Here is a 26562-nt window from a genome sequence, read left to right as displayed (position 1 = left end):
ATTTGTGTAATGCCATTTTAACTAATTGATGGTGGACGTTGTGGAGCAGCTTTGTGTATGTAATGATTTAAATATTGATTGGTGTATTTATTACCGAGCGGTTATTTCGGTGGCAGCCACGCGGTGGTAGCAAAGAAGCAGACGTCATGACGCACGTGGAGCGTTGTGAAACGTGTGATGTGATGCGCTCGCGCCAGTGTCCGCGTGGGGTAAATATGAAGTCCTCTGGTCCCTTAAGTTTCATGTTTGGGTGTCTGAGAGGAAAATAAATAAATTGACCGAGCTGCCCAAAGCAGGAGAGCCGCCGCGGAGACGCTTGTTTCGGGGAGTTTGCGGAGCAGCACCGGGGGCGAGTGGGAGGGTCCGTCGTTGCGCTCCTCCACTTTTTTTTTTTTTAAACTCTAATCAAATCGCGGCAGTGAGGAGGAGGAGGAGGAGGAGGAGGGGGTTTATCATTATCACCACACGCGTGGATCACTGTCCGCAGCCTGGACCGACGACATGACGCGGACGCGCACCAGCAGGAGTCCGCTGCTGCTCGCCATCACCTGCATGTACTTCTCAGGTGGTCTGCCCTGGTCCCAACAGGACGAGGACGTCAGTGACGGGTGATTACAGGGACTCCGACATGACACGAGGGAGAGACATGATGATGATAATACTAATAAAACACTGTTCTCCTTCGCAGTGAAACGTGCTCTGATAATAACATTTCCACCACGAGGTACTCCTGCGTGAAGTCGACCGGAGAAGTGGCGACGTGTTACAGGTAGGAGGCATTCATTCACACCGAGGCATGTTATGGTTACTTATGAAAAGTGAAATTATCAAGCTGCACTGCAAAATGTATCATTTTCATTTATGTAATCACAGCAATAACGTTTAAATGTTCCACTGTTGAAAAGTGGACACTTTTAACCATGAACAAAGTTGCTTTAACTGAAGTTAAAGTCACAAACTCTTGCTTTAAAACATTTTTTTTTTTGACAATGCATAGGATCTATGTATTTGAATCTGAGTTGTACAATGTCTATACTTCCTGCATTTGCTCATCATCACAAAACTCCACAAGCCTTTTTAAAGTTGTTATATATAAAATGATGTAGCCAATGAAATGAAAGGGAGACCTTTTCCTCTCTTCTCGTCCCTGTTGTGAATTTAAGGGATCATAGCGATCTCAAATACCCACAAGCCTCCAGATCGGACCATTACCGTCCGACACTGGCTTTAATTATGACAGCTCACAGACACCGTGGACATGGCGTCTCCTCGCAGCGAAACTCCTGTCAGAGGCGACGGATTAAGTTGTTAGAACCTAATCTGTCTTCATTGCCAGGGGCCGCCTCACAGGCGTAATGAGGGAAAAAAACCTGTAACTACTGACTTTAAAGAGGTAATTATGTCAAAAATCTATTCAAATATCCACTTTGTTTTTTCCGGCCAAGAAAATAAATAGTTACAAAGTTTGCATCCCTTTTTCAGGCACGTTGTGATTTTATTCTGTTGAGACGGATATTCTCTTACTTTGGAAACAAAATCATGCAACTTTCTTTTTAGGAACAAAACATGATTCACAGCAAATCTATTTCTGTGTGTCCTTTTCTGGGAAAGTATCGACGACTGAAGAGACCCCCAGAAGTCTGAGAAGCCTTTTTTTTTTTTTCTCCAAATGTCGACTTTCTGAGGTTTCATCTCTGCCTCACTTGACAAACTGCTGGCCGCGGTTCAAGCGCCCAGTGACATCCTGTTTGATCTTCAAATCTCAAACACATTCTTAACATAATTATGTTGGTTTATGGTTATTGGCTGCAGCCGCAGTTTGTTTCCCACAATGTTTATTTAAAGGAGAACTAGTGTTCCAGCTAAGAGTCGAGATAATGTGCCTCGGGTGCGTTTCAGTTCACCTGCGAGGCGTACGCTGATGACCGCCCATCAGCACACGTAGCGGTTAGCTCGGGAGTTTGATTGTAGTGCCAAACGTTGAGATTAATGATCTTCATTTGACGGGATGAATGTGGATTTTGCGTCATATATACCAGTGCAAATTGTGCCCCAGCATGACTGAGCTGTGTAGTTCAAAGGGAACAAAGCTTGATTTAAGTTGGCAAGACTCTCTTGCCAAAAGGAAATATAGACTTATGGCATTCATTAGGCTTTTTGTAGAGTATTAATGTTTCTGCACATCTCTGACCATTGAGTTACTGTTGGGATCTCATGGTTATTCATGTAAAAGTTGTTGCTTATACACACGTGTGCTACAGCGGTTAGAGGGACCCACTAGGTCGTGGGATTTTTATTTAATTACATTGTTTTATACATTTAGTTAACAATCTGCAGTGATGAAGCCAGACTGTTTTTATAGGGGTTGCCAGGATGAGACCGTTGCTCACACTGGGATGGCACGGAAATCTCATTATTTTTTCTCTGGGTGGCAAATCGCTGTTAGCCAAAGTCACTTTATGTTGGTAACTAACTGATCATGTGCTTATAGACCTTATAGTACACCCGAAGGACTACTAACACACTTTATGTTTCTTTAATTGGTGACTCCCTCATGCGTTTGAATCTGGTTAAATGTGTCCGTATGCTAGTTCCAATAGAGAAAATCGATGCCATCGGTAGTAGTTGCCAGGCAACCAGCCAGGGAGTCACTGCACATACTGCCAAGAAATGCACATAGTTAAAGTTAAACTTTGTTTGTTGCTTCATCGTGCATAAATTGTCAATACCTTTAAAAGTGCTTGTGAGTGACAGCATCATGTTATAATAGTGCATTAGAAAAAAATGCAACAACCTACGATATGCAGCAACTACAATGAAACCACACTATGGACAGTCGGCATTAAATTCCCATCCTTTGTCCCTCTGGTGAGAGAAGAGAGGACCACATGAAGGATCTTCTGGTCACGGCATTCCACCGCGTGCACAGTTTAACGCTCATCCCAGGCGAACGTTCATCATGCTGTGAAACGGCATCAGAGGAGACACCGGGGGCCCAGAGAGCAGATGTCACTGTACGAGAGACGTACCAGGGCCCCAGCGGGCTCGGACCATATCTGTCTAACTGACAGCGCAGGCACATACTTCTCTCGCCGTCCTTCTGGGTAGTTTTATACGGAGAGTGTCCCGTGTGAGCTCATCTTTTTCAGGCTCCAGAATATGTAGTTTGTACCGTGTAGGGTTAAACGTGCTTTGAGAGGTTGTGCAGGTTTTTTTTTTTGTTCCACTTAAATCGTGGCTGCCGGCGATTGCAACACAAATACTTGTCAAAGTAGGGGGGTTTGATTAAAACGATAAGGCGTGTGCTGTTTGGCAACGTATTTAGTGTTAATCGGCGTTCACTACTGTTGCGTTTGTCAGTGAACCCCCCAGAAATCAGTTGGTGATCACAATTGGCAGCAGCGGTGTGGCTTATCTTTGTCCTGTTTTTCCGTTTGTGTTGCGTTTCTTGCTCGGCATCCTCGTAGCGTATTTCCTCTCGAACCACAGTCGCGGTACGTGAAGCGTTTGAGCGCCCGGCGGCGAGATTGAAGGTGTCGTCGTTACTCTCTCTTTCAATGCCGCAGCCCGTCACTTTCTTTGACCTCGTGTCACACAAAGCACGATTACTGACTTAGCTGGACGGCTTATACCAGAGGAGGGTTTCTATTTGAGCCCATGTTGCAGATTTGAGGGGCTTCCAGGCTTTTACTCAGCAGTTATCCAGCTAACTTCATAATCATGCTTTGTGAGCCTGAAGACATACCTGACGGCCAATGTAGGCGGACCGCTTTCATGGACACGTTTACGCTGAATCAGTTTTCTACTGCCAACTTTGTCAGTTGGCAGTAGAGCCTGACAGACATATAGTTTCAGTTGATAGTAGTATAGTTTTTTTCCCGCTGCTGAGATTAAGTAACATGTCTGATAATCCCAGATGATAGCCAGATCCAACGTGTTAACTATCATAGGATCGAGGCACATTAATAATCTTCTGTTTATACCTTCTCTCGGGTGACAAGAGGGTACATGAAACAGTGATTACATTGGCCTGATTCATTGTGTATATGATCAGTCGGGCCTTACCTACCCGCTAAAGGAAATGCTTCTCTGGAAAATAAGCAGAACACACAGTGAGAGCCAGTCCCTCCACTCCGCAGCTGCAACAGTTACACATAATTGATGTGTCGCATTTGTAATTGTTGCTTTGTTATTTTTCCAGATAATTCCCGTGGTCGTAGGCATCTCGGCAGCGTTCGCTCAACGTGTTCTCCTCTGCTCTGGAATTCAGGGGGAAACTGTTTTACGTAGTGAGGAAACCCGAGTATAACATTCCCACATGTGAGACATGATAGTCATGATTCTTCTTACGCACTCGGCCGTTCCCAGCAGCTCCGTTTGTGTCCCGTAAAAATGTCCAAATCGATTTATTCCAATGAAATGCGTCCGTATGTGTTTTCTCTCTCTTTCACAATGTATTACAGTAAATCCAGTGGCCCGGAAGCTTGTTTAAAGAAGTAAGGTACATTTTCCATTTGACTGCAAAATGAGTCATTGATTTATTTTGCGATTCCTAGATTCAAACACCGCTCAGTTCCAGAGAAATGATCACTGCAGTCTGATTATTCAACTTGGCCACAAAAGCTTCAAGTCTCTCTTGTTTCCTTAGTTCTTCAAATCTGGTTTTCGCATCACATTTTAAATGTATTCAGCGCCTCGGAATAATCCTCTCAGCTGGACTTCGGATCCTTCGCCTAATTCAAATAGCTTTCAGCACGAAAAATACACCCGTGAGTTCTCGGTTGCAGTATTGTCATCGCTCCAGTGATCGTAGCTCCATGAAGGATATGTGGCACAGCTTAAGGAGTTCAGCAGACCCCCGGCTAGTTATGTTCTGTCCTTTTGGGCCGCTGCGTTTCTGATAGAACCATAGATGAGTGAGATTTATGGACAACATCCAAGTACTGTAGCATCACTCACAAGAGTTTGTTGGTGGAAAAAACGTGTAACTCAGGAAAGCCCCCAATGTTTTCTTCATAATCAAATGTCAACTATGCCACGGGAATACTTTAAAATGGGGTCAACCCTAATCTTTCCATCATTGTTGGACGTCTGATGTTCAAGGTTAAATTACACACTGATACGGTGTTATTAGTCACTAAGCACAGTGATTATTCAAGGATGAAATAATGGAAAAAAAGCCTCCAGTGGAAAACCGATGATTGCTCACGAGGGAAAGTTGTAGGTGATTGAAAATGACTCTTACCTCTCAGACGTCCTCTATAGATGCCTTTTTATGTTACTCACAAGCCCAGTTATCAGCCACCTCGTGTGTTACTGGATACTGGAGAACCAGTTAGCTGTGTTCTTGTCAAGTCTTGTCGTTCAGTCTGTACAGGTGTGAGAAAAAAAAGAGCAACGATGTCCTAGTGGTTTCTCCTTGGGGGGTTTCCAAACACACAGTGCCAACGCAGGAATACTTTATGTATTTATTTACTAAAACCACATCTGGAATTACTAACAAAATGTTATTTAATTTGCTTCAAACCCCTAAATTATTTTTTTGAGGAAAAACATTCTAAGCTATGCGGTTTAGCGTCTTTAAAGAAAGACTAAAGTGCGTCATGGTAACGTAAATAAGTTGTCTGTGAAAGAAGCGCTGGAAGAAGTCCAAGTTATTTCTCAACGGCGAGTTTCACTGTAATTAACCGCAGGAGATGCAGAATGAGATTACACCTCTGAAAAGCATGCCAAAGATAAATAATATGATGATATCATTTACAGTACCTGGCACTGTTCCCCAGCATTCTGACACTCCATTCTGAGTCATGAGAGAAAGCTGCTATACACCGTTTCATTACACGTTATTAAAAGGCAGTAAATTCTCGCTTCTTCCCATTCTTCCCTGAAATGACAAATAAAATGTCGGAGAGAAGACATCCGCATCTGTTTCCGATCCGTGTTCAGAAAGAGGAGCCTGTTAACGGCTGTGGACGCGAGGACTGGACGTGAACATTTGGTGTTTTAATGCCGTTAAAATCATCTAAAGGCACAGAGGAGGTCGTCAACTGATTAGGTTTATAATCCTAATCTGTCTGATATAAAATATGACTAAGCCTAAGTGTTGACCAGGTGTAAATCGACAGGCAGTGCTATATGTCACGTTATGTTTGTAATTTCCCTCCAGAATGAGACGAATAAGAATGTTCTCTTCTCACGCCTTTATCTGCAGGATAATAGCCATAATTGTGTGTCGCACCATTTTAAGAGTTATATCGTTATGGATGTCAAGTCGATTAGTCAATAGTAATTTCTGCAAGTACCATCATTAATATATCAGCGTGCTGCTGGAAGTTCTCCCTGTTGAACGGTGTTGTGATGAGGGGGAGCTGGAGGCTCATTCATATTCCTCTTTCAGCTTTGCTCCCGTAGCGTGTGACATTTTTACAAAGCATTTTAATAGCGTCTCTTAATTGTTTTAGATTTTAAGACGAGATGCGCCTTATTAGGTTAAGGATGAACCCCCCCATCCTGTTCCTTTTTAAAAGCACTGAGGAGGATGCAGTGAAGTGTAAGTTATCATAGTGAGAGAGGGGAGGACATGTTAGTGCTAAGGAGCATTCCTTAGTGATGGATGCAGGGAACAAGCGGCGGCAAACATCCTCCCCTTACTTCTCCTCTGGCGTTATTTTTGTTTCTTTCAATATATAATAATATAATATAATATAATAAGAAACAGCTTTTTTTCAGCTTCTAATCAGATTCATATTTAACCATTTTCAGAGAAATTTGATTCCTTTCCTTTACATTTTCATCAGCTTTTCCTTTTTAAAAGAAAACCTTCATGTGTTTTCTAGTATTCCACGACTTTGACAGTTCTTTACTTTATAACGTGTCCTAAAGCCTGGAGCTGTTTTATCAGAATAGCCTGCCAACTGTTGTTTGATGACTTTGACCTGTTCCCCAGAGGACACGGTCTTACAGCATTATACAGTAGCTGTCCAGTATGTGGAGGACAGGCTGTAGATGAAGATGGATGTCGACGCCTCCGCCTCTTCAAAGGCACGCGCAGGGTGGAGGCTGCATGTGAGCAACCAGCTCAATGTCTACCCTCAATGGAAATGAGGAGTTATTGTGAAAAGAGAGGCTTGTAGATGAAATGTATAACTACAGGCCTCTTTTCATCTATAATGCAATTTTAAATCAGAGTAATTTCATATCACGAAAGCACAGAAACAGACAAAAGAAAGTGGTATCTCTGACACATTTTAATGTTCTCTACATTTTTTGGACCTTAACTATCAGGTTTAGTTACATGCTAAATGTTAGAAGACTCAAAAACTGAATGAATTACAGGATTTATTTGGAGTCTGGCGATCTCAAAATTCCTCGTGTGTCTCTAATCCATGTATCAACAATCATATTTGTATTTTTTTTCCCTCAAACTTTTGGTTTCTTAAAACCCCACTCTTGTTTCCCTTGGCTGCCCCTCGTTCACCCATCTGTTTCTTGCCACGGAGAGCTGTAGTGCGGCCACACTTCGGTCACGCTGTGGTTTTCTCCATGGTTAAGAGATGTGGTGATGTGTAAACTGTGGGTTTTTTTCTGCTTCCATACCTCAAGTCTGCTCTAGTAGTATTCAACATGTTATTTACATTTTCCCCAGGAAAAACAGCATTCGTACGGCCGCTTCTCCACAAGTTAATCAGCTAATTGGAACCAGCGGTTGTGTTTTTAAGCTCGATGCACATTGTTCTTTCGGAGCTAATTGTTATTCATCGTCGGAGCAAGATGAAGCCTTCATTTATTCTCCCATAAGTGAAATAAAAAAACTGCTAATTTATCAGCCCTGAAGGACGGGAGCGAGCCAAATGAAATGTCTGCCTGCACAAGTGAACACACAACCCCGGTTCAGTCCTGTTAAATCATAAACAGCTGCCGACTTCAATGTTAATAACAGTTTGGACGAAAGGGGCTTCGTGTTTGGTGGCTTTTGGCATGAGGATTGAGAGTTTTGCTGCTGAAAAGTTAAATTCTAATAATATTCACCACCATCAGCTCGGTTAGCGAGTTTGTCCACCTGTCGACACCAGACAGCATCATCACGCTCAGACGTTCATCTTCATCGGGCTTTACATGGAATCATGATCTGAGTTGGCCGACGCTGGGCTCATCGTAACGTGCAATCTATGTTAGAATATGTAATTTCACTACATGCGAGTTTTGGAATAACATAAAAACCACAAAGCCTCAAGTGGGCTGATGGATGTCACAGAGCTGCAGCAGGACATGAGGACATGTGAGCCGGATGAAAGGCTTCCATGGACTGTAGGCTGAGTGATTGAGAAATCTTTTTGAAATTGCACTTTGTATATTTATTGTTAAATCATAAGGACAAGGACCAAACCAACTCGTAGGTCGTACCAAGGTCGTAGCTGAGGTGATTTCTCCATCGATGATGAAAGATAATCCTTTTAAAAAGGCTAATAATCTCTCATACGATCCTGTTGATTTAAGTTCTTCAGGGATCAGTTTTCCTACAAATAAATGTTTTGAAGCTTTTGTATAGTTTGGCTATTCATAGAAGCCCCCCCCCCCCCCCCCCCCCCTATTCTGTTCATGAAATGAGCTGGTAAATCTGTTAATAATAAGAAATGAATTAAATTATAATAATCCCTTCGGCGTTCTTTTAATATTTCCCTGTAGTGGAGGTTGCACGCTTCCACGGTAACATCAGCGGTCGAAGGGGGATTGGGAATATCTGGCTTGTGTCCAGTAAAATGGTTTGAGTTAGAAACACATGGAAGGGCTGATGGTGGTTTACTGTAACAGGCGACAGACAGCCGTGCTATGTACAATTTCCTGAAGTGTCAGTACTAGAAACATCACACACCTCCTTTTTAACGTTTATTCATATAGATATAAATGAAAATGTGAGTTTCTCAACTAAAAAACGTGATTTCATTATGGATTACTCTACCCGTTTTATCACCTGTGGTCGGAGTCACATCGGATTTGTTTGAGCCAGGAACGCCACTGAGGAAGCGCTGCCTCCGCTGGAGCTGACTGGTAGTATTTTGGCTCCAGCTGTCCGCCAACGCTCAGCCAAGCTGAAGTGCTTGGCTGCAGCGAGTCTCACTGGAAAACAAACAAAAAAAAAAACGCCTGTTTTGTCGGATTATGTTGCAGATGCCGGGACACAGCAGGAGTGCAGTACACGGCCAAAGTAGCTACTAACAGCAGGCGGATTACAGAGTAAACACGGAGAGAGGAGGTCCTTATTTCAAGGGAACTTTTTCATGTCACACAAAACCTATCATAACAGTAATCCCTCCCCTATATGGATGCGTATCGGTCAGCCAGGTAACATGTGGTAAGGCTTAAACAATGAGATGTAAATGTTTATTAGAGGAGGGGCTGGCAGACCGAATTTGTTTCCCCGTTTTCTGTCTTGATGCTAAGCTACGCTAACAGGCAGCTGGCTGGAGCTTCATATTGGACATACAGTTATGATAGACAGATGTAGCAGCAACAGTTCCCTCTCCCCTGTGATTTTATTGTGTTGCTACAGCATGTTTTCCTCCTCGCTTTAACATTTTACAGGCCGTTCTCATTTTATGTCACGAGAGAGAAAATGAAAACAAAACGGCAAGAATTAATAGCGGAGATTTTAATAAGTTGCATTAAATTGAGCGATGCTTTTTGGACAATTTTTCTAACCATGACTGCTTGTTTGTTTTAAACGAGGGGGGGTATTGTACCAGAGCTGTGGGACTTGTCATGGGCCGTGAAGACTTGAGTTCAAACCAATAGGTTACGTTAATGTACCATGTGAGTGATCAAATGGGGCGTCCGCATTTCCTCTGGGCAGACACGTGTGCTCACCCTGGCTTCAGATGCAGAGAGCAATGCCTTTTAAATGGCATGCACTTGATTGTTTTTATTTTCCAGGACAAATTATATCTGGTGTCCCAATGTGGCCTGTCTTTTATTTTCTATTTTCTCTGTGACGTCCCGTTTCCTTTCCAGTCGCTCTGCTTGCAGCTTCCTCCTTGCGTTTAATCTGCCCGTCCTCTCAATCACATACTAGATTTCCCATCAAATCAACATTTTGGTTTCAATACGGCCACCTTGGATGGAACTTCAGCAGATTTGGGACTGGGTCACGGTGCGGACAATACTCCTTTTTTGTGTGTTTTGCATACTAAGGTACAGGCAGAAGACTGCTACAGTTTAAAAAGGGTTTGATTTCCGTGAATAACCCACAAAGAAATTCCGCTCTATTGAGCCTTTTAGCCTCATTAAGCTCACAGTTTTTGGTTTTATGGATTCCAGCGGATTGATGTTGCTGTGTGCCTGCCGGATGTTTTCTAACATTAGCCAGCTGTATAATTTGATAATATGTCAGGGGTGTGTGTGTGTGTGTGTGTGTGTGTGTGTGTGTTTGGCAGCATGCGTCGGAGTTCTTCTGCCCCTTGTTAGGTGGAAATGTTTTATAGCAGCTGGATTATACGCAGAGTTAAGTCTTTACGAGTGAATCCTGCTTCACGTGAACTATGTTATACGATATATGGGAGTGACGTTCTCTGCAGTAATTGCCTTTGCACGATTATCAATACCTTTTATCAGTCACGTATTGCCTCTGGCGTCGTCTCTCTACAGCGCCACATACTGTTATATATGAAACACTGTATTTGTGTTGGAGGTAATTTGTGCCAGTAACAACTGGCTCGATTCCGTCTTCCTCATAAATGTCAGCGATCGCATGAAGCTCTGGAGCAGTCGAGTTGTTGTTGGACCCCCTCAGTCTATGAAATGTCCCTTTAGTCTTTACGCTGAGTTATACTGCTAAGTGCTCGGGGTTATAATTCTACAGCTGCTGTCTGTAATGGCCTTCCTCCAACGGGCAGATATCTAGCTATGTGGAAAAACATATTTCCCCCCAACATCGTTTACCTTTTATGGTATCCATCCAATCGCCTGTAATCGTATTATAATTACCGACGATAATGGGACACAATGCGGCGTAGGGCTAACGGCAACACGTCCTAAAGAGGAATGTTGCTGCATTAAGACGTCTGCAACTGCAGAGAAAACTCTAGTCTGATCTCCTCTTTTCCGAGTATTTCAGAGTAAATAACCAGTTCCCAGTTTGGAGGTTAGGAAAACAACAAAAGGTATCATGCATTCTGAAGAACTCTCTGCACGTTACTTTCTTTTTTCTTTTATTACATTCCCATAAACGTGTTCTCCTCTGGGGTTGTTTTTTTGGCTCGAGCTCCAGCAGAAGTAACTGTCCCTCCTAATACGCTGTATTTTGTCTACTTCTGGCATTGCTAAAGGCTGTTGCTCAACTTTATCTCCTGTTTGTCATGACGACCAGTCTGCACAAAAAAACAGGAAGCATTTTCACATGCCCGTTTTTAATCTTATTTCCAAATGACATAATGTGAATGTCCATAGAAAAACGTCCAAACCAGAAGGACTTACAAACTGCAGTCCAGCGTTTTGTTCATTTGTTTATGTGACACAGAGTCGACCCCGGAGCTGCAGAGAGCCGAGATGGTGAATATAATATGTATGAAGGGCAGTTCTTCTGGCAAGGCTAACTGAATCTCACGTCATATTAATAAGACACAAAGCGATCGATAGAAAGTTCAGATATTTGCAAGAAAGTTGTCAGAAAAATTCATATTTAAGTAAAGCACGGATACCTGAAAAGTACAGTATCAAAGTATTTGTACTCCTCTGCTTGACCATAACAAGATGAGGACGAAGTCCAAGGTGGATGTATGATATCCTCGTCGATGAGGCAAGATATAAGAATAATGTGTGTTTATTATCACAAGCAGATGTCTGGGGGAAGTCGATGGACGTCAGAATGAGAAGCAGATTAGCAGCTGGGGAGTAAATCCTGATTATTTCATAGAGATGAAAAGAACCTTCCAACTTTCAGTCGTTCTATGTTCTTCTCGATTATTGATGTCTTTAAGGCTCGTGATTATTTTGGACTACTTTGTGTTCACACTGTAAGCTAACCTGGCTGGTGGAAGGGTTTTTCTTTGTCTTTTCTTTATTCATCTTGAAGACGCTGCTCGCTCATTGTGCTGCTACAGTCTGTAGCAGCACAATGAGCGACACCTCTATAATAAAATAATGGTAATGGGAAACTCAAACAACTACTGCTGCAACAAACCTTTTTCATTCATTGATGTGGTGTACTCTGTACAATCTAGAGCCCAAGATGACATTTTCAGATGACCAAAACTCAAAAATACTTATATACAAAATGCATATACATATACAAATACTTGAAAAGCAAGAAATCCTCACATTTGAGAAGCTGGAAACAGAAACGGTTTGAGATTTTTCATATGAAAATGTTGATTCATGGTGATTAAAAAAAAAACAAATGAAGATAATTTAAACTCTTAATTGTCGAGTATTCCTTTTATGTCACTCTTGAGCCACAACATTCAGCACGAGCAGGCTAATGAGTGCAGGAGTCGTGTCCTCGGCACGACAAACCTCTTCTCTGGAGAGGAATGCAGACGTGTTATTGTTTATCACTGCTGGACAAATAAGCCTCCGCTGAGCCCACTGCATGTGTAGTCTCACAGCTGTGTGTGTGTGTTTGTCTGTGTGTCTGTGTGTGTGTGTGAGTGTGTGTGTGTCTGTCTTCCAATAATCTTTAGTTCTGTAATTGTTGAGCATGCTGGGACGTGATGAAGAGGACCTATTTTCTCACATTTACTCGAGCAAAGAAGTTTAATCTAAACGTGTACTATTTAAATGTGTACTTCTACTTATAGAGTAACGTCTTCATCCTTGTGCAGTTGTAGTTCATACTAATAGTTCATCTTCCATCCACTACTATGTGTGTCACCGTGAATTAGTACGTTTCCTCACAAGACAAAGCCAGACGACCGCGTTGGTTCAGGGGAGGTCCACTGTTTCCAAGGTAATTAGAGTGCTTACGGTTCACCCTGGGCAACTGAGGTCAGACTAATCTACGTCTAGATTCCAGGGAGGCCCCTGTAAAGTGATATGGATCACTAGGAAAATGAAATAACCTTTTGGGTAAAAAAATAAAATAAATAAATAAATGTCACAGGTGGAAAAACAATCAAATAGCCTGTGATGTGTGAACAAGTGCAGGACCGACAGTCTGAAGTAGAAATGTCAGTGTTTGGAAACTCACGGATATCCTTGTGGAACGGTGTCACAAATTCTTTTCCCGCTTGTTCTCTCGCTCATGAATATGAATGAAATCCACATGTGTTTTGGATTTGTTTGCTGATCTGCATGAAGTACACGAGCAGCTAACAAGCGTGCAGCGCATCGTCTTCTCGGGCTGTTGGAAAAACGCTCCGTGCATAATGACTCAGCACGGTCCTGAATATTATAAAGAGCTTCATCCGTAATTATGCATGCTTGATTTCGATGAAACGACAGAACAAAGGCGACTTCACGTCATGCTCTTTGGCCGTCCTCTAGTGAGCGGAGAGATTTAGATCTTTGCTGCTGTTCAGACACAGTGAGAGGGAGGCGAGGCGGACGATTAAACAGCGGTTCAGGAGTCGCTGCCAGATATCGACTCGGACAGTTGTTTTGAATACAAACAAAGCTGTTTGGAAGGAATCCTGTCCTTTTTGATTTAAGCTTCTGCGTGCCGCGGAGGAGGCTGGAGTTTCATTCACACTGAGAGTTTTCTTCTTTCGTTAAGCTGGCCCCCGTTATAGGGAATACAGCTTCACCCCCGTGCCACTTAAACTATTACCGTTGTGGAAAGGTGTGTTTGGACTGCAAGCACTAACGGCACACTTAACCGTCTTTAAGAGAAGGCAATATGGCTGCTCTGCATTCTAACTGGAAAATGACGTGGAGTCGTGTTACGTGATGAGACCGTTATTTACATGCATAAGCAGTTTATCTCTGTAAGAGAGGCCTGACAGATGTCCCAGCCCCCCAGAGTGTAAATCATGCGGTTGGTTTGAGGTTATTTTATTGGTCTAGCGCGTTGACCTTCAGCTCAGTATCCATCAGCCAGGGTCGTTACCCGGCATGTTGTTTTAACTCCAGACGGGTCGTATCGTTACCGTCTTGGTTTTTGCATGTCTGGCTGTTTTCATGTCCCGAGAAAGTAGAAAAGGTTATCAAAGGGACAACGTAAGAAACCAACGGTGTTAAATCAGTTTGTCTGAATGGAAAATGTGAGATAAAAACTGTAATTTAGTTTGAAAAGTGCTTTAATCTGCAAAGCAACCACATCACTTATATGTTTATGTAACGATATAAGATGAAGCAAACTAAGGTGGACTCTTAATAATCATTTTTCCCTGAATGATAATTTAATAAAGTAAAATAAAATGAACTTCGACCCAGTTTCCGTGGGACGTTGTCACCTCGTTCACGCTCTTCTGGAGACGCACACAGATGTTTGTTTTCACATGATGATTGTTCAACTAACCCTGGTTATTTTCATAAGCTGCTTATTTGCTATAAGTGCCTCCATCGTCCTCATGGGGATGTTATTGTGACATGAAATACCGGCTCACACAGGAAACCGTCCTCAGATCAGCGTTTTTTTCCTCTCCCGCCCACAAACACCACAACACGCACACTGGTACGTTGTACGTTGCAACACTGCGGTTGCCTTGGCCTGAAATGAGACTCGGCACTGAATAAATATCTCACATGTGTAAAAGCAATTGTAGGGTTTCTCCGGTAACTTAAGTAAAATACCTACAGTCTGTAAATAAACGTATTAAAGAGCTTATTAACAAAATCGCTGAGCCAATGCTCTGTGAGACTGCAGGGATTCATGCCAACGTGCTGATGTCTAACAGGTGTAACGTGCACCACGTTAACCGCCGCCGCCGCTCAGCGTGACGGCGTGCTAACATTTCCCAAATTAGCACCGAGCACAAAAGTAGAGCTGAGGCTGGAAGTGTGTTAACGTGTTCCAGTTGGAGGCTTTGCACGACGACATGCAGCTTTTGAGTCTGAACGACCTTCAGTGTATAATCCTACTTCCCTTCACGTGTAGAAGCCCATCACGATCACATGCGTGTGCGTTTAACGGTACGTTTAGATGCACGGCCGCCTCACGGAGGGCCTCCCCGGCTGGTAATTGTTGCAATCAAGAATTAAAACAAAATCGTTGCAGGTTTATTACTCTTGAGTGGGAGCTTCAAGTGCAGCGAGGGAGGTTCTCATGGCCCTCTTCAGATAGTTAATACTAAATTGCGTGAGTGAGTAGTACTTTGCATCCTGTGCCCGTAAAATGCCTACGAAGCGCTCGACTGTAGAAGGGGAGACCCATCGGATTGCAGCGGTGCAGAGTCGGTGATTAACTTTTGTTTTACTAGGATTATGTTTGGGGGAGATGATGTTACTGCAAAAAGCACGACCTTTTCTGTAGATGGGTCATTTGACTCACGAGTAGAATTGGAAGCAGCGAGTGGAAACTCTCGCTGACGTGAGGAGATCCTGTGATACACCCTCATTCAGCTCCGAGTCTCTAATGAGCCGTTCATCTCAGACATCTCAGAAATCAATCTGAAATCTGTCAGTTTAAGAGCTTTTCTAACTCCACTACATTCCCCTCACATTTCTTCTCATTTGGATCTGTTCATGTCCACTAAGGTGTCGTGTTACGGAGCGGGAATTCAGACACAGAAGCGGAGTGGCTTTAGGGACGGAGAGGTCGGCCTGTCGGTCACCTCAACACCTCGGTCCAGACTCTATTGGCTGGATTGCCGTGATATTTTATCCAGCGACTCATGAATTCTACTCACCGATCTCCTGACTTTTCTTCTGGCACCATGAGGCTTGACATTTGTTCATTTGTGGGAAATTTCGTGACAACTTTTGGATGGATTTCCATGAAAATCCTCGGGATGAATCAGTAACTTTGGTGATCTTATCGCTGTTTTTGTTAATGAGCTTCAGAACTAACGGGATTCACACCACATGATGTGTTCATGGGAACCTGGTTGAAGGCAGATGAATCATGTTGTTTAAAGTTGATGTGTAAATACATTCCATCCACTGTTTTTTATTTTTATTTGATTATTAAACTAGACCGGCCCATAGAAATGCCCCGTCATCATCATAACTGCTCCTGAATAAACGCAGCTTTTATTACAGAGTAATATTTTTTTCAGTACCGGTAACAGAGTGCTTGTGAACGCATCCTATTGCCATGACTTCATGGTCTAATTGGATTCTTCATCACCTCCTGTTTTGAAAGTAACACCTGGTAGCACTTTCCCCCTTTAATGCCGAGTGACGGAAATGATGCAAAGGGAGAAGATGTTAAAGGAAAGCTCGTCGGTTTGTTTGCTTTGTTTGATCTCACCGAGCTGTTAACTCACGCCTGCACACAAACGCACCGAGACTATTTGCATACAGAGTCATTCTGCTCATTTATCGCGGCCTCGGTGAAATTACACGTATGCAGATGTGTGGATAAGAATGGAACGAAGATAAAGTATTGAGTCAATAATGAGAGATTCAAGAGGAAAAAGATAACGCCACAAAGTCACGTTAATAAATCTCCATGACGATGTTTCCCACATTAACACAAATGTAAAAACACAATCACTGGATCACAACAGATTCTGCAGATCTATTATTAATCCTGCATGTCAAACAGATCGTTGTATTATTGTTTCTTATTATTTTTGTCCGTTTGATGTTTTTTTTTTACAGAAAGAAGTGTTGCCAGGGCTTCAAGTTCGTGTTGGGCCAGTGCATTCCAGAAGGTCGGGGAAACTTTTTGAAATGTCTGTCTGGTGTATGTTGATTGTTTTCCCGTCATGTCCCAAAAGATCTGTACTTGAATGTTCTTTTAACCTTCAGTTTTATCCTCACTGAATGTTTTATGTCCCTTGGCAGCCGTGTTGCTTGAGGTTTTGTCTAAACGGAGAGACACTGTAGATGGATATGAGATGTGATGTCTTCTTGAAACGCCTGTGTCTGCAGACTACGACGTGTGCGCCGGCGCCCCCTGTGAGCAACAGTGCACGGACCATTTTGGTCGGGTGGTGTGCACCTGTTACCCCGGCTACCGCTACGACCGCGAGCGCCACCAGAACAGGGAGAAACCCTACTGTCTGGGTGAGGCCGTGTGCAACGCCTCTCTCTCTGGCTGTCTTTACCTGCCTTCCCTTCTAGGTGTTAGGATGAGCTATAAAAGGGGTTTTATCTGACTTTGTAGAAATCCTACACAACACACAGGTTATCTTAGCTTGTTGTTCATGAATCATATCCTCACTTAGTCATAAAGGTAACGTGTGACTGTCTTCCTCCTCCGTGACATACAGACATCAACGAATGTGCCGACAGAAACACGACTACGTGCTCTCAGATCTGCGTCAACTCCGCGGGGGGCTACAGGTGTGAGTGCGAGACAGGCTATTTCCTGGAAGAAGATGGGAAAACATGCACCAAGGGGGAGAGAGGTGAGAATAGTATTTTTACTCAGACATGTTCCTCTTTATTCAAGGGCACATCTGACTGTGATGTGGAGCTGACCACACATTGTTATTTGATGGGGGGGGGGGGGGGGGACACCTGGTAGTCATTACACATCCCAGCTCCTTGTGCATGTCAGAACATTTCTGTCCCACCAAACACACCGCTGCCCCCGTGACTCCTCGTCTTCTCTGATTTGCTGGATGCATTTGAGGGAAACATCACCAAAGGGTCCCGGCGATTAGAACGTTTACTTTTTTTTTTGCCACAGACTCGGTTGCAAATGAAGCGGTCAGGAGGGCTGCAGATTTGCTACTTCCTCCCTTGAGTTTTTCCTCCATTACCTACTATAACATTTGAGGAGAAGCTGGAGAGTGAGAAACGATGGTCCATATAGTTACGCTCCTGCTTTATGTCCCGCTGCTTTGTTACGTAGTGGAGGGAAATAGTGTCCAGACGCTTTCACTCTTCCATAAAATAAATGTGTTCATAGTCGGCCCAGAGACAAAAGAGATCTGTGCTTTTTTTATCATGTGTTTCCTCTGTTGATAAAGAGTAGTTATTTGTAGAAAGAAATATCAATATATAATATATTGGATTGGTTTACATCCAGCAGAGTCTGGACTTCCCTGCAGCGCGGACACATTGACCAGAACACCTTCCTGTCAAAGGCTTCAGATCTCCAACATGAGAGTGTTACAGAGTAGTCCTTTACTGCATTAGTCACTCACCCCCTAGTAGGCTCCGGTCAGACTCACCACACTATCACTGTGAGACATTCTTGGAAACGACTAAATCTTTCCACATATTTAGTGATCAAGGTAATATTCTTCTTCTCTTTTCCTTTTCCAGAAGATAGCCATTGTGACATGTTTATTTTATTGTCCACCCCCTGAACTCTCAGCAGTGCATCTCTTTGAGAAGTCTGACAACGTGATGAACGCTGGAACTTGCTCAGCCACGTGCGACGACTTCCACCAGATCAGGATGTCCGTCTTGCAACTAAAACAGAAGGTGAGATTTTCATCTCCGTGCAGGTTACCCCTACTGTTCTTCATCTTGAATCATAAACCTGCTGGGTGTAAATATCTGCAGAACTACACCTTTTTTTTTATTTATCGCCACCTAAAGATCTCGCTTTATCTCCGAAGAGTCCATACAACAACAGCAGGTACATTTTTACTGTTTCCTCAAGGTTTATTATAGCACTTTATTCCCCAATAAAAATGTCTGGAGGGAAAAAAAACTTCTACTGTAGCTGGTAGATTTATTCCATAAGTAGTGGGCAATTTGTGTGAAACTCAACAGTGGGGTTAGGTTTCCCTTTTGTGTGTAATCACAGGCGTCCGAACCGATCTGAGCTCAGGTCTGTCAGCGGTGGCACTCAACACCCTCGGCTGTAACGCCGCAGTTATTGCTTCCAGCTGTGTGGTCGAGGTGCTCACGCAGCTGTACATTATATCACTTAAAGTATTTATGAATATACGTTAGGGTTCTAATAAATATAATATATAACTACATGAAAAATATATACTCATGTTACTGCAGTTTATGTGAAAGTGTCATTAGAAGGTTAGAGTATGAATGTAGGGCCACGGTCACTGGTCAGCAGGTGTGTGTGTGTGTGTGTGTGTGTGTGTGTGTGTGTGTGTGTGTGTGTGTGCGTGTGCGTGTGTGTGTGTGTGTGTGTGTGCGTGTGCGTGTGCGTGTGTGTCTGCGTGCCGCATAGCGAGGGCTTCCACGTGTTTCCCTCTGGGATTGCCGGATCCACATGATGTTCTACAGACATCAAAGCCAGCTTTTGCCAGCGATGCCACTTAGCATACGGAGCAGGAACTCTGCTGGTCTTGCTGAATAATGCAGAGGGGTTGCCTGGCCCTCCGTCTGTCTGGGTTACCGCTCGTAGCAGATGGAAGATCAGCTTTCATCTTTGGCAGCGTGTAGCGTTTTAACATCATTCTACCTGAAGTTGGTCTGAAGCGTGTCGTTTCCCCTCCTCTCTCTTTATGTGCTCTCCTTTCTGTCTTCTGCTCCACTTTCTTCACTTCTAAAAGACTTTCATCCCATGACAGGATACATGTATCTTAGATGATCTCTATTTGACATTATTACTGTGTCAGTTATCACTGACCTGTTTTCATTCACTCATTGTTTCCTGCTTCCTTATTCAAGATGGCAGTGTTGTCAAACAGCGCCGACGTCCCCGAGCAGATGACCAGCGAGAAAACTCTGACGTCGCCAATCTTTGTGCCGGGGCCTCCGGGTCTCCCTGGTCCTCCAGGTAAACGCATGAAGCTAATAAAACGGTGTCAGACTCAGGTGTCTTTAGTTCACTCATTGTCAGTATTCTTATAGGAGATCCAGGACCAGAGGGCCCTCCGGGACTTACAGGACTGATGGGGCTCCCAGGGCCTCCTGGCCCCAGGGGCTTGATGGGACCCATTGGACCCACACCAGACCTGTCCCACATCAAACGGGGCACCAGAGGACCCATAGTGAGTTAACGCGTCCTTTTTTTTCTCAGTTATTATAAAAAATATGTTCTTAAGTTGCCTTTTTGTTCTGGATGACGCCACCAAATTCAGTAAAATCTTTAAAAGCATCCTTTTTCTTAACTTTCACTTTACTTTAGTAGTTCTTTAGAAGTGAGCTTCACTTTGGTTTTAACGGACACGTTTCTGCGAGGTGGAAAAGGACGACGCGATTAATGGCAGTAAAAACAGACGAAGGCTGAATCCATTTACAGCTTTCGTTGTTTTCTTTGGCTCCCTGTGTTTTTTTGTAGCGTTCTCGCGTGCAAGTGTGAAGCCTCCCTGTTAAATGTGTGGGACATAATTCAAGAGCGTGTAGGAAGTGGCCACGGAGGCATTTTTCTAGTTTTTAAAGCTCGGGTATTTATCCAATCTGGTTATTGATAAATCAGACAACGATGCTGAACCGAGAGGTCTGGAACTGATCTATGGCTTTATGTGCGTTTTAATTCACAAGCCTTTACATTCACGAGCTGTTTATACATTTAATCACATGTGAGCGAGATCTGACTTAAAGGGAGTTTAAAAAAAAACCCTGATTCAATTCCCGAGCACATTTCTGCGTTTCGGCCGCCAGGTCACATGTGTTCGTCTGCATGTCGGCTGTTTTCAGGATGAATGCGGTGGAGTGCGTGACTCACCGGCTTGGTAGTGATTTGAATATTGGCCCCGCTCCCTTTTATACAACGTCTTCACACTTCTTTAATGATGATTATCCCAGGAACGAGATCAAAGCCTCCGCTCCGCCGTCGAGCTGAAGTCACTCAAAGAGACGGCCTGGAGGCAAAACGCACAGCTAATCTGGGATCATCTTTGTTGTTGGAGGACAATGAAGATGTCCGTTTTGAATTTAAAAAAGATTTGCAATAAATTCGCTTTTCCGTGTAAATATTTGAGTTTGCATGTTCTGGGTAACGTCATCGGATAGACGGTCACATGCACGTCTTTGGAGTGTGAAAGGAAATGGATATGAAAACTATTTTATTTTTATTTAACAGGGGCCTCCAGGAGCACCGGGAAAAGACGGACTAAAGGTGAGGTCGGGTTCTGTTATTGTCACATAATCTCATCTTTTAGTCATTTTTCTGTAAGATTAGACTATTCTAGACAAGAGTCTGTTATTTTTAGTTGCACTTTGTAGCACGGAGATGCATGTTGCCCCTCAGGCAGAGGTTGTTGGCAGCAGATTTAGACTCTTGGCTCGTTTAACATGGCGTCTCAAGATGGGAAAGAGTTGTAGACGTTGCTTCCCAAGTACCGACTCGATGCACTCGTCTGCCAACAGCGTGTCTGTCAACAGATTATTTCTCAACAGCCAAAATGTCTCATCGTCTCTGGATGAGTAGACCACGAGGCAGGAGTCTGTCCCCGCGGACGACGAGGTCACTACAAGTTGCTATAAGCAGAAAGTAGGCATTGTTTTGGATGCTGTTGTTGAGACGGAGCGTTGATTTGCTGGAGAAGGTTCTCTAGTTGGTGTCTGAGTGTTTGGTTCAGGTGTTTGTAACCTTCCGGATGTCAGAACCAGTTTAGACTGAGAGCAGCCAGTTGAGGGACTTGGGGGTCTGCTGGTCTTTAAAAGACTTGGAGACTCCAAGATCGTAGTCGCACGGTAGCCAAAAATGTCTCCCAGCTTGTTGATGGTATAAGATTTAAATCCTCATCCCGTTTGAGGGGATGAGATTTGCAACCTGTGGCTAGTTATGATGTTTTATTCCAGCATTAAAGGACGAGCGCTCCTCCGTGTTGCACCGACCACACGAGGTATAAAAGGGAAAGGGTTTGCGGCCCGGTATTGGCTCTTGTCGTACCCGCATCGCTGTTTGCTTAGCTTGTGGCTCACGTATGGAACAACTTAGGTGCATCTGCTTTATTGACACAATACCTCGGTATTCTTTTCGCCGCGGCCGGGATGTTTGTGTGCAGAGATTGGAGGTGGATGGTAATCTTTTCTCTCCGAGTAACAAATCCAAACCATCTGCCAAAACACTCACAGCCCCGATGTGACCCTGAGCCTGTGTGTGTGTGTGTGTGTGTGTGTGTGTGTGTGTGTGTGTGTGTGTGTGTGTGTGTGTGTGTGTGTGTGTGTGTGTGTGTGTGTGTGTGTGTGTGTGTTAGCTTTTACATGCAGTTTCAGTTTCATTTCAGGAAATGCATTTGTTTGCTTCTTCTCTTGTCTAAAGTTGGTTGAGAATTTCGATGCGATGCCACTTTAAATATGGCATGAAGAGCAAGGAGTCAATTAGCTTACTTTAGCACGTAGCATAATTAGTGAGCTTTGGGGGGGGTCAGCCTAGCCGTATAGGCTCACAGTCTTTATGCTAAGCTAACACAATCACCAGAGGCGGTGTTGATTTTCCTCGTCTAACTCTGGGCAGGAAAGTGAATGATTTCCCCCAAAATGTCAAACTATTCCTTTAATGTGCAGAATAATGTAATACAAAGTTGCTGTAATACAAAGTTGCTGTAATACTGTTCCACAATACATGTTTCTTTAAAATGACACGCTTGTTTATTCAGGCACTCGTGGTCTCAGGTTTCTCTCCCTTCCTCTTCCCGAGCTAAAATTATATGAATTCTTGGTATCCACCCCCCGACACTGTAATTCATGTGAGCTAAATATTTGTTTTGTTCCTCCAGGGGGATCGAGGAGCTCCCGGGGCTGGCGGACCACCGGTAAGATCTGCCTCGATGCCACACTACTAGTGTAACTTGTTACACAGAACAATACAGTTAGACTGAAGCTGGAAAAGAAACCCGACGGTGGACTCGGGACATTAAACAACACGGTTAATGATGCTGTCAGACTCAACGTAAATAGACTCCAGTAGAGCGTTAGATAACCCCTTAGATAAACAGCGATGGTGCTAATGTTAACAGATCAGGAGGAAACACTCGGTAGCCGCTGACCACATGCAGACACTCCATTGATCAGCTGGATGTAAATATAGAGACACAGAAGAAATGTGATCTTTCCATTCACGAGGAGGCGTTAATTTGAATCTACATTCATAATAAGCTAAATATTTGATGAATAAACCCCCCCCAGGGCCCCCCAGGCTCCTTTGACTTCCTGCTCCTGCTGATGGCGGACATCCGTAACGACATCGCCGACCTGCAGAGCAAGGTGTACGGTCGGGCCCCGTCCCCGGAGGAGGACTTCCCCGCGGCCCCGGACAGCTGGAGGGACAACCGGGACTCTCTGGACGCGGGCTCGGGTGAGGACTACAAGGAACCTCCACCTCGGACAGGAGGAGGGTCCAAGAGGAACAGGAAGAGGAAACCAGCGCCGGAGAGAACAGACTTTGGCTGGGATCTTTAAAAGAGGGCGGGCTTCACTCATGTCAGGTTGTAAATATTACAGTGGTTTGCTTTTTTTAGATTTGTTTTTTTATTTAAACAGGATGTACTGTATGCCTGTCAATCACAGAGGTTTATTTTTTTATGATATACGAGAATATGTGAGAGTATTTTTTAAACTAAAAGAGTTGACTGTGCAAATGCATGTTTTTTGTTTTTTATTATTCTGTATTTTCAGAGAAATGTTTCCTTCAAGCACATTAAACAAGTCTCTCATTTAAGCAGTTTTTACCTCTTAACTTTACAGTGTATATATTATAATATAATATTGGACTGTGACTGTCTCTGGTCTTCATCTGTAAGATGGAGTTTTCAGCTGCTGTGATGGCAGCAAACACTTGATAGAAAAATGGAAAAGAAGAGTTAACGAGGTTCATTTAAAATCAGAATCCAAGTATTATACACACATACAAGGAATTTGGATTTGCTCTCAATGTAATTGGACAGAGAGAAAAAAGATGATTAAAGGAGGTGGGAAAATGAATGCATAAAGACTGGATGGATCATGTTGCAGTGGTAGTTCTCCACCAGCAGAGGGAGACATTGTCAAAGCCACTTAACTTTACATCAAGTTTGCTCAGCAGTACTGAGATTTATCAGGATAAATAAGTTTGTTACGTCTGTCAAGTGAAGTGAGGAAACGAGAACTTTTATTTTCCACATTAATTAAAACATTTCAATTTCTAAAGCTCAGGTTTTATCACTAATGATCCGTTTAATGAACGCAGGTGTTCCATGAGTTCATTATCTACTTCATAGTAGGTACTTTTACTTTTGAGATCCTGCCTGAAGTGAATTTTGATTTGATACTTAAGAACTTTGATGACATGTTGAGCTTAATATTTAAAGAGCCGTCTGCAGCATCCTCTGCTGTCCAAGCTGCTGCTCTCAGCCGTCGCTGAGTGTGGAAGATGTCCCGGTTTTACCAGAAAACCTGAGGTATGTTGTTGTTTTCTAAGGTTTCTGGGCTCCACATGCTATCGATATTGGTGTATTGATCATATCTTAGTAGATAATGCAACATGAGTTTGGCTTTGGTTTAACTTCACCTGTCAATAACTAAAAGACACAAGTGTGTGTGTGTGTGTGTGTGTGTGTGTGTGCGCACATATAGGACTTTATTTAATGTATTGTTTTCACAGCGTGATATTGTTTCTGTTATAAAGTGAAATGATCTGAATACGTCATTACCCCTCCACATCCACCAGGGGGCAGTGTTTCCTCAGTCATACACCGTGTGCACTGTGTATGTTTACACCACTGATTGATGCTCAGTTCAGTGAACTCATTAAACCGCAGTGTAGTTCACAAAGAAGCAGATAATCAACACATAATTATGAATAAAGCCTTGTGGAGGGCTTCACTCGGCGTGGGTAATGTGTGTTTTCTTGTTTATTTTCGGACTCGCTGACCGAAATTAGATGTTGCACAACAATATTCAACATATTCCCTCGCTCTGATTGTTTGACAACAAAGATGGGCAGCCACTAGTCATGCCATTCACTGAAAAGGACCAATTTAATACACTTGGCCTGAGTCATTATCCTCATGGTTTTGTGATAACCTGTTGCTTTTTGTTTGTTTGTTTGTTTGTTTTCCACTGAAAACAAAACATTGAAATATTACAAACACCATCCATGCTGTTTGTTGCCAACTTAAACTAACCTGTTATAATAACCAATATTACCACAATTCATCATTTCATCAACATCACAAAAACACGGCTTCTTTCAGCACCTTCATTGAACCCGACGTACTTGTTTACTTTTTCACAATGAGTCCCATTTCCAGAGAACAGTGCATGTCATGATTCATGTTTGATTAAAGAGGGGCCGAAATGAACGTCCTGTGCACATTCTTTTAACAAGCTTGGGTCCTCTGGTCCAGGAGGGGACAAAAAAAACTTGGCAATATGTTTCCAAAATCCCTTCTGGAAATAATTAATCACCATCATACAAGGGCAAGCCTTAAAAGATTTCCAATATTCGCTGAAGTGCCCCCTTGTTCCTAATTATATCTCCCTGCTTGTCCGCCTCATTATTTAGAACTGCCCACAAAAAGATCCAGTGCTGAATGGGAATAACCTCAGCCCCCTTTCCAAAGAAAATGTTTGATAGCAAATGAATGAGTGAGTTACTGTGCTGCAACAAAGGCCTTTAATGAGGTAATTTTATTAGCAGCGGCTGCCCAGAACTGTTGGAAACCGAAGGAGGAAACAAACGGAGAGAGGCACCATAGACAAAATTAGTGCTACCCAATTCATTAATTAATGCATTAGTCCGGACAGCAAATTAACTGCCCCAAAAATCCCCCATTCAGTGAAGATTATGATGAAGAGAGAGGGAAAAAAATGTTGCCCTCCGACGTAATTACAAGACAGTGCAAATTCAATTCTAATGAGGTGAAAGGCCCTTAACATACATCCCCCCCTCCTCCTCTCGAAAAAAGGGCTTCGCTCTTGTTGGGGGCCTAAGTTTAAGGAAGTATTGAGGGTGAAGGAGACAATAATGAGCGATCGGCCTTGCCTTTAGTGCTTTACAAGCTGCAGGCAGGTAGAGGGGATTGAATGGCTCCCTTTCTGGGACTCCTGGGGGGCCGGTCTTCCCAGCACAACAACACTTAGCCCTGAGAAAAGAGTCCGCTGAGGGCCCTGGAGAGTGAATGGACCTGTGCTGCAGTGGGTCGACCTGAATGGCCACAAGTTCTACAATGATTATAAACTATGTTTTGCCGGGCCGCGACCACGCACACACACCTATACGTGAACACACACGGGGGAAAACGCACATAGCCGGGGCCCTCACCCTTCCACCTCTCCCTCTCATCGAGTTATCTTTACTCAGGCTTTGTCTCCTCTAATTGGAGCTGATGAGGGACTAATTGGTAGCTTTTTTACAACACCCAGTACTTAAGCAATGGCAAGCCGAGGGAGGCGGCATGAGCAGAGTTAATGAGAGGCTTTGCACAAATAAAAAGCTTTAAAATGGGCCCGGCTCACTGAATGGGAGAAAGGGAAAGTTGAGAATATCTTTTGTGTCCCTCCACATCTTTCACTTATGTGCAGGTATCTGAAAGGAAGAGGGGAGCGGTGGAGGGCACGCAGTGGTCGCCCAAAAACGTTGAGCACTTGTGTGCATAAAGGGATCCGTTCTGTATTGTTTGGGGCTCATTGCTTAGTGTGTCTGTTGATAATGAGAAAGGGCTGCTCTTC

The 26562-nt window shown here is 43.5% G+C and overlaps 1 protein-coding gene across 3 annotated transcripts; it reads left to right on the top strand.

Annotated features, from left to right (window-relative positions):
- The first annotated feature begins 264 nt into the window (after nucleotides 1-264).
- On the top strand, nucleotides 265-25152 carry ccbe1 (collagen and calcium binding EGF domains 1). 3 transcript variants are annotated; one of them, XM_084034385.1, is made up of 12 exons: nucleotides 265-608; nucleotides 689-769; nucleotides 16696-16748; nucleotides 16969-17103; nucleotides 17310-17447; nucleotides 18368-18474; nucleotides 19633-19741; nucleotides 19816-19955; nucleotides 20990-21025; nucleotides 22632-22667; nucleotides 23041-24310; nucleotides 24364-25152. In XM_084034385.1, the coding sequence occupies exons 1-11, from the start codon at nucleotides 502-504 to the stop codon at nucleotides 23311-23313; spliced, it is 1215 nt and encodes a 404-aa protein (XP_083890511.1). In that variant the 5' UTR covers nucleotides 265-501; the 3' UTR covers nucleotides 23314-24310; nucleotides 24364-25152. The 3 variants fall into 3 exon arrangements, with proteins under 3 accessions (XP_083890511.1, XP_083890512.1, XP_083890510.1); XM_084034384.1 differs by having other exon boundaries at nucleotides 268-608; nucleotides 18365-18474; nucleotides 24364-25150; XM_084034386.1 differs by lacking the exon at nucleotides 20990-21025 and having other exon boundaries at nucleotides 267-608; nucleotides 18365-18474; nucleotides 24364-25151.
- Nucleotides 25153-26562: the final 1410 nt, after the last annotated feature.

The sequence above is a fragment of the Eutrigla gurnardus genome (genome assembly GCF_963514095.1).
Source record: "Eutrigla gurnardus genome assembly, chromosome: 19".
Lineage (NCBI taxonomy): Eukaryota > Metazoa > Chordata > Actinopteri > Perciformes > Triglidae > Eutrigla > Eutrigla gurnardus.
Note: the sequence above shows the minus strand (reverse complement) of the source record. Positions and strands in the feature narration are given on the sequence as shown.